Raw genomic sequence first — 8,101 nt, forward strand, 5'->3', positions numbered from 1 at the left:
GACCCAGGCACCCGCTTGCAAAGCGTCCCGGGCGCTTCTGAGACATCTTTGCAGAAACGGGTAGATCGGCGCTTCTCATTTTTCGGTGCCCACCGGTCACCTGGGGAGCTTGTCAACGTGCGGCCTGATTCCGGAGGCCGGGCGCGTGCTTCCAACAAGCTCCCAGGCTGCGAGTCGCTGCCACCGGGTCGCAGACCGCACTCGGAACTACACCGGCTAAGGCCATAAGAGACTTCTTAGAAGAGAGTGGAGGAGTCCAAAGGGCACGCTGGGTGCCTCTCCCCGGGGTCGTCTTACCAGATGGTGGAGGGGAAGGACTCCTGCGTTTGGCCAGTGATGCACTTTTGGAGGAGGGCTTGAAAAGCACGGATCCGGTCCAACCTCTTCACTCAGCCCACGTGTACTGAGACATTTCCGCCCACCATCCTAAGGGGCAGCTTCTGTTCCTCAGCCTCTACGGATGAGCAAACCCCAGCTCAGGGAGCTCAAGCCACTCGCCCAAAGTTCCAGGGCTAATGGCAGGGTCTGCGTGCTAACCTTCTGCTCCACCTGCGTCTGGTGAGTGAAAGAGCACCCTGACCTAGCCAAGGCTCCTGACAGTGACTGCCTGAACCCCCATCTCTTCCCTTGTGACCTGGCGCTGCCCAAAGTATTTACGAGGTGGGAACAGCAGCGGGTGCCACAGTAAAGTGTTCGGGAAGCCTGGGGCCAATGGAGCCCAACAGGCATCTTGACTGGGGGTCTTCTCAGTCTTCAGAATTCGAATGTGCTTGGCAGCCCAGACCACAGCTCCTGATGCCTCCTAGCTCACCAGGCCGTGGCACCTCCAGTCCTCGGCAGGCCTGGACTACTGTGCTGCACGGGCAGCACCCACTTCCTGACCACAGAGGCAGGGCAGCTCCAACTCCGTTTTTATTGCAGATGGGGGTGACCTGTACCTCTGTCCTAGCAGCCTCACAGCGCCGTGTCCACTTCCTCTGCTCACTGGGAACTTGGGGGCAGAGGCTACTGTGCTTTCACATCCCAGAGAGGACAGAGTAGGTGTCAGTAGACATTTTCCGGGATGAAATACTAGCAGAAAAGCCGGGATGAGAAACTCTCTTGGGATTTTGGCCCAGTGCTCCTGGTGCCACTGAAGGTGGGATCACTGTTTACTTTCAGAGCCAGGCGGGGCTCAGCGCCCAGCAGGTGCTCACAAACGGACAGCAAGGCGCACAGCTAGCTGAACAGGCACCCCTCTGGACACCTCGCCCCTGCTCCCCCTGCCCCCCCTTTGCTGTAGCACTTTCCTGTCTGACACCCGATGCACTGTACTTGTTTATTATGTTTTTCCATCAGAATGAAAGCTCCCTGAGGTCAGGGACTTGTCTATTGTCTGTATTCCCCAGAGCCTAGAATTGTGCTTGTATATAGCAGGCACTCAATAAATACTTTTTTTGGTGGACTGGATGGGCATGATTTAGTCAGACCCTGGGGGCTTCTGCAGAGTCTGGTTCAGGAAAGGGGGTGCTGGAGAGAAATCTTGCCCCTGGCAACCTCCCATTTTAATCTAACAGTGTTAGAAGGCAGGGAGGAGTCCGATTCAGTTTAAGGATGACAGGGTCAGGGGGCACAGAGGTCCCAGAGCAGCCTTTGGGCATTGGGAGGTGGTGGGTGGATTCCAGGTCGCTGGCCTCAGGGACTCTCCCTCCAGGCACCAGCTCACTGAGTAACTATAAGAATCTACTGTTCTTGGTCTGAAGGCACTTGGAGGAAGGGACTGAACCTCTTCCCTCCCCTATCTCTGCCAGGTCCCAGGCCCCTCTGGGCCTCTATCCACAGAAACCCAACCACAAGCCCTCAAAGGCCTGGAGTCCTGGCCAGGTGGGGTCCTTGTCTTGAAGCCGCAGAGTTGGAGGGCCAGATCCAGTGAAAGCATCCCGCAAGGCTGCTGGTCTCGGGGCGTCCTGAGCTCAGAACTTGACTGCTGGCTGCTGGGGTGGCTGCTTCTGCAACAGGGCCAGAGTGTCCCGCTTCTCGATGGAGCGTAGCTGCTTCTTCCTCGCCCGCTTGATCTTGGCAGGGTTTCGGATCTGGGGAGGGGGAGGGGAGGGCATGAGTGCGGCTGCAGCCTGGGTCCCTGCTCCCAGGGGCCAGGAAGTGTGTGCTGCAGGGGCCTGGGGTGGCAGCATGGGGGGGGACACTCACCACTTGGACGACCTCCGCCTTCCGCTCGTTCTCCAGACGGCGTTTCAGGTTCTCGGCCCGGCGCTGTTTCTTCTCCTGAAACATGCAGGGGAGGGGGCTGGAGTCTGAAGCAAGGCAGCCCACTCTCTCAGGCCCAGACTAGTGAGAGCTGGTAACTTTCTGGGAGCAGGAAGAGGCCTCCGAGCCAAGGCTGGGCTCGGTGGTGAGTGGGTAGAGGGCCTGCCAAAGTGGCCCCACGCCAGAGCCCACTGCACATTAGAAGGTGGGTTCCCAGACAACAGCTGAGACAGGGGCTTGCACAGGAGGCCCAGGTGGGCTGAGACACGGGTGGCACCTACTGAGAGATTCACCAACATGCAGATGGCCGCCGAGCTACCACACTCCTTGTCAACTGCCCAGGGAGAGGAGTGGGCAGCCCCTCCCTCATTCCAGGTGCAGGGCTGGGAAGGGGCTGAGCTGTGGAAGAGGCTCTAGAGCTGGCTGGCCCGGGGTTCGAATCTCAACTCTGCCACTTCCTGAATAGGTAACTTTAGTTAAGTCCCTGCACCTCAATTTCCACATCTGTAAAGTGAAGATGACCACAGTGCCCGCCCCAAGAGTGTTTTGAGGAATCAGTGAGTAAATACATGCGCAGAGCGAAAAGAACACCTGGCTTCTCTGGAACACAGGAATCTAGATGGAGTCTGTTTTGGGAAGGGGAAGCCCAGGGCTCTCTGGCTATGCCAACTGACTCCCAGCTGGGCTAGAGCGGGAATATTGGCCCCAAGGCCGCCACACGGCCAGGACTTCTTGGCCTTGGCAACTCGGGGTAGCAGGGGTGGCCAGGCCCCTGTTGGGGAAGAAGTGAGCCTTGGCTCCTGCAGCTGGGGGCAGGAGCACCTCTCTGGTGGACAGTGGGATGGCAGCTCTGTCTTGCCCAAGAGGGAGCCAGGGCCACACAGGAAGTGAGACATGGTCTCAACGTATGGTGGCAGCCATACTGTCCTTGGGGGTGACTTAAAGCAGGGGATGACCTAGTGACCCGCCCAACCGGCCCACAGCCAGGGACGAGTCGCCTGCCTCCGGTTCAGTGCTCCTCCTGGACTCTGGATCACTGGATGGGTGACAGCCACTGATTACCCTGGCCTTGGGGGCAGCTGCTGACCGGTGCTACCACTCCGCCACTCTGTCCACGTGCGGCTTGTGATCGTCCTCCTCCCTCCCACTGAAGAGTCCCTCCTTCTGTGGGGAAAGCTATGACCCCCCCACAGGAGACAGCAGGTGTGGGGCACGAATGGCCGACAGAGCATTTCTGGCACTGGGACGGGTGACGGGGGAGGGACGTGGGGAGGGTGTGGCCCACCCGCGCTGCTGGAGTGTGGGGCTGCTTCTTGGAAGGTGATAGCAGCAGGACTGGGGGTGAGATGTTCTGTCTGCAAGCCTTTTCCGCCTGTCCAGGGCCCAGGGAAGGGACCATGACCCTACTGCCCCAAATGCCCCTCCCACCTGGGACTTCCTGGGTCTCCACCATGTCCACCCTGGAGCCTCTCACTGAGGCCAGGCTAAAGTGCATGGTCCCCCGGGCTTCCCTGTCCTCTGGGCCCAGATGGCACGTGTCCACCTCCAAGTCCATCTCCCCCAGGCACCTGTGCAAATCCCCCCTGGTTGGTAACAGCAGACACAGGCTGGGCCCCCGAGCCCCAGCCTCAGCCGGGCTGGCCCCTCACCTTCCGGCGCCTCTCCTTCTCCTCCTCCAAGTGCTGGGCGAAAGCCTTGGCCAGCTTCCTTTCCTGCCGCACCTTCATCTTCTGCTGCCAGGTCGTGCGCAGGGGCTTGTCCTGAATCATCTGGGAGAACCTGCACCGGGTGCGCGGAGTGGGCACTCATGGGGGCTGCGGGGTCTCGCCCTGCCTCTCCTTGGCCCCGGGCTCGGGGCCTTCCTCCCCAGAGCCCAGGCAGGCCCATCTCCCTGCCTGCCTGGCCGGTGGCCTCCAGGTCTGTGGGAGGGGACCACGGCTGTGCTGGCGGCCGATTCTCAGAACTGGGCCCCGTGCCTCTGAGATAGGTACCCTTGTTCTCTCCATTTTACAGAGGAGCAAACCAAGGCGCAGAAAGATTAAATAACTACAAAAGGCCACCATGTCCCTAAGCAGCAGTCAGGATTTGAACCCTTGTCTGTGACCACAGGGTAAGGGCCATATGGCCTCTGGTGTAAAATTCTGCTGCTTCCACCAGGCAGTTGGCCTGGGTCTTGCCCTGTAGCAGTGGCCGTTCCATTTTGAAAAAGCGTGTGTTAGGAGTCAGAATCTCCCCCAGTCAGAGTGGAGTGGGCAGTAGGGGCTGTCAGGGAAGCCTCATATCAGGGCAAGTGGTCCTTCTGCCTCAGCCTCCGGGGTAGCTGGGACGACAGGTGTGTGCCACCACACTTGGCTAATTTTGTAAATTTTTTGTAGACATGAGGTCTCACCGTGTTGTCTAGGCTGGTCAACTCCTAGGCTCAAGCGAGCCTCCTGCCTCGGCCTCTCAAAATCCTGGGGTCACAGGTGTGAACCATAAGGGTGAATAATTAGGTGAAGACTTCACTGCTTTGATCAAATAATGGCTGGTTTACTTGTTCTGCCTCTCTCACCAGAGGGCAGAGGAGGATGAACGTCTGTCGAAGGCATACACAATGGAGGTGCTATAGGAGAGGTCCAAGGGACCCTGAGGAAGAGGCATCACAGAAATGACCTCCCAGGGCCTGCTCTCACCCTCCCCGGGATCCCGGGGCATTGGAACCACATTCTGAGGACAATAACCTGTCTGCTGACACTCTACAGATATGCGCTCTCTCCAACCCCGAGGGCTGTCTCTAGGCGTGGTCCCAGCACCCCGGAGCATCCCACCCCTGTTCCTGCCGTCTCCCACTTCACCTTTTCTTGGAGCGGTCCTTCCACACTCTCCCAGATTTGGGCTTCCCCTTGGGGATCACAGGAAGCGCCTCCTTCTCTTCCTTCAACTTCTTGGACTCTGGGGCCCGGGCTGAAGTATCTTTTCGCTTCTTTGTCCCGAGGTCCCCGAGGCCACCTGTCATCGGCTTCCCGGCTGGAAGTGGCCTGCTTAACTCGGGCCGCCCCTGGGGAGAACCAGGGGCCTCGGGGGTCAGCTCCTGCAGTGGGGGCGAGGGCTCCAGGCCCGGCGCTTGATGTCCGGGGTGAAGTTCCGGGGATCCTGGGCCCGGCTGCAGCGGGTGCTGGGGCGCCCCCAGGGTCAGCCTCTCCACATGCTGGGCCGACTCCGAGGCCAGTTCTTCCTGGCCCTCAGTGACCTTCGGTGACTCCTCACTTGGCTCTGGCTGGCATCGGAGGGATTCAGGGGTCGACTCCGGCTGTCTTTGAGGCGACTCTGGGCCTGGACTTGGCTGACGTCGGGAGGATTCGGGGGTCGACTCCAGCTGTCTTTGAGGCGACCCGGGGCCTGGATCCGGTTGACGTCGGGGGGATTCGGGGGTCGACTCCGGCTCTCTTTGAGGCAACTCCGGTCCTGGACCTGGCTGACGTCGGGGGGATTGAGGGATCGACTCCGGGCCTGGACCTGGCTGACATCGGGGGGATTCGGGAGTCGACTCCGGCTCTTTTTGAGGCGACTCCGGGCCCGGACCTGGCTGACATCGGGGGGATTCGGGAGTCGACTCCGGTTCTTTTTGAGGCGACTCCGGGCCTGGACCTGGCTGACGCTGGGGAGTCCTTGGGCCCGGCTCCGGCTGCCCTCGGGGGGACCCCAAGCCTGCATCCTGCCGCAGACAGGGCGATCCCGGGCTCGTCTCCTGCCGACGTCGGGGGGACCCCGGCTCGCCTTGTTGCACACTCCGAGGAGACCTGGGCTGCCTCGTTTCTTCTGGGCCCGACTGGAGCGTCAGAAGGGCCCGTCTCGCCCGCGAGACTGAGGCGAGCCCCTCGGGGGAGTCCGGCGCTAGGCCTTCCAGCCGCCGGCTGCGCCTCAGTGGGGTCTCCATGGCCCAGCCCGAAAGTTCCCAAATCCGGGCGCACGTGCAGGCCCCGCGGCTTCCGCGACCACCGGCGCCTTCCTATGACGTCAGCGGCAGCCGCGGCAGCGCCGGGCGGGAGGGGCCGTTGCCCGGACGGCCATCTTGGCGACTGGCGGAGAGGCGGGGTTGTCGGCCGGCGGGGGCGGGGCTTATGGCCACGCTCAGTGCGCTTGCGCGCATTCCCTGCAATTGACGAGCCAGTTCTTTGGCTGGGATTCCCTTTTGCCGTTTTTCGCAGAGTTTTCTGGAGCAGGGAGAGCTTGCGGGCAGGGAAGGGAAGGTGGGACACGTTTCCTGGAGAGAAGAGAGTTGAAAAAAGATCCAGGGAGCCCGCAGACAAAGCTGGGTGGCAACTTGTCTGCTCACTCACTCCAGTGCAATTGGACAGGGAGCCTTCGGGCCTCCGTGATCTTATTTGTAATGTGGGTAGTTTTGCACTAGTTTAGCGCATCTAAAATGATACTGTCAGAGTACTCCTAGTTGTCTAAGTGAACGCTACCTGGGCGTCCCGGAAGCGGAAAATCGAAGTCTTTTCTGTGTTAAAATCTTCACATTCTTGCCTTCTCCCGTCTTGTGCTTAAGTATACAATGTATGACTCTCCCCTTTCAACATTTTCTTTCATTTTTTTGGGTCAGAGCCTCACTCTGTCGCCCGGGATGAGTGCAGTGAGTGGCACGGTCACCACAGCCTCCACCTGCTGGGCTCCGCGATCCTTCCGCCTCAGCCTTCCAAGTAGTTGGAACTACAGGCGTGTGCCACAACAACCAGCTAATTTTTTGATTTACTGTAGAGACGAGTTCTCGTCATGTTGCCCAGGTTGGTCTCGAGTCTGCGGGCTCAGGCAGTCTGTTCGCCTTCGCCTCCCAAAGTGTGGGGATTAGAGGCGTGAGCCACCGTTCCCGGAGGGATCCCTTTCAACATTTTCAACACTTAAGAGTGAAGTCGAGGTACCACAGATGCACGCCACCTTTGTCCTGTGACTCACCTGGGCTCTCATCTAGCTGCATACCCTTTCTTCTGCCCTAGTTCTAGAAACAGGTTGGATTATCTCTCGTCTTCCTTTCAGCCAAGGCAGTGGTTTTTGCCCTTGTATGTAAACCCCCTTTTCTACTTTCATATTCACCTGTCAGTGTACTTTGCGGACAGAGCGCTTTGGGACCTCACCAGTAGGCAGGTGTAGCTTTCTGGACCTCCCAGTGCCTAGAGAGGATGTTCTGGGGTCTCCTTCGCCTGAGACCCAGGAGTGGGCTTTGATTTACTCATGCAGGCTTCTTTCCTAGCAAAAACATCTTGAAAGTGGTCCAATTGCTTCCCAGCATTATTCTTGGAACTGTCTGGGATGGCCCACAGGGCTCCCAGGGCCTCTGTCCGACATCCTGGTGGCTTCTTTGAGAAACCCTTGTTAGGCCGGATGTGGTGGCTCATGCCTGTAATCCCAGCACTGTGGGTGGCTGGGGTGGGAAGATCACTTGAGCCCAGGAGTTTGAAACTAGACTAGGTAACAGAGCAAGACCTTGTCTTTACCAACAACAACGAAAAAGTGCCAGGCATGGTGACAAGCACCCGTAGTCCCAGCTACTCAGGAGGCTGAGGTAAAAGGATCGCCTGAGTCCAGAAGAAAGACCTGTGATCGATCGTGCCACTGCATTCCAACCTGGGCAACCGAGTGAGACTCTGACTCAAGAAAGAAAGAAACCCTTGTTTTTCCAGCTGGAGGCTTGTGAAAGGGCCTGGGAAGTTGTCCGAGGATATTAGGGGTCAAATGTGTTCTGGAGTCAAGGAGACCCTGCAGAGAGGCTTCATCCTGTCCCAGTAGTGTAACAGTGGTCACCTCCCTTCTCAGCTTTGCTGGCTCCCAACTCTCCAAGGAGTGATCTCCACTAGATTCCTTAATTTCCCTGTCCCTT

The 8,101-nt window shown here is 58.9% G+C and overlaps 2 protein-coding genes across 2 annotated transcripts in view; one reads left to right on the forward strand and one right to left on the reverse strand.

Moving 5' to 3' along the window:
* Positions 1-228, forward strand: part of PTGDR2 (prostaglandin D2 receptor 2) — a 1,827-nt gene extending 1,599 nt beyond the window's left edge. Inside the window, exon 2 of the mRNA XM_008048102.1 lies at positions 55-228. Coding sequence (XP_008046293.1) covers positions 55-228 — 174 coding nt within the window. The remainder of the gene's footprint in view (positions 1-54) is intronic.
* Positions 229-1,304: 1,076 nt separating this feature from the next.
* On the reverse strand, positions 1,305-6,160 carry CCDC86 (coiled-coil domain containing 86). Its single transcript, XM_008048101.2, has 5 exons — positions 5,806-6,160; positions 5,079-5,496; positions 3,894-4,023; positions 2,188-2,262; positions 1,305-2,072 (listed from the first exon to the last, which is right to left on the reverse strand). The coding sequence occupies exons 1-5, from the start codon at positions 6,158-6,160 to the stop codon at positions 1,953-1,955; spliced, it is 1,098 nt and encodes a 365-aa protein (XP_008046292.1). The 3' UTR covers positions 1,305-1,952.
* Positions 6,161-8,101: the final 1,941 nt, after the last annotated feature.

This window comes from Carlito syrichta, unplaced genomic scaffold (genome assembly GCF_000164805.1).
Source record: "Carlito syrichta isolate Samal-C Ts95f unplaced genomic scaffold, Tarsius_syrichta-2.0.1 Scaffold120521, whole genome shotgun sequence".
In the NCBI taxonomy this organism is placed as follows: Eukaryota; Metazoa; Chordata; class Mammalia; order Primates; family Tarsiidae; genus Carlito; species Carlito syrichta.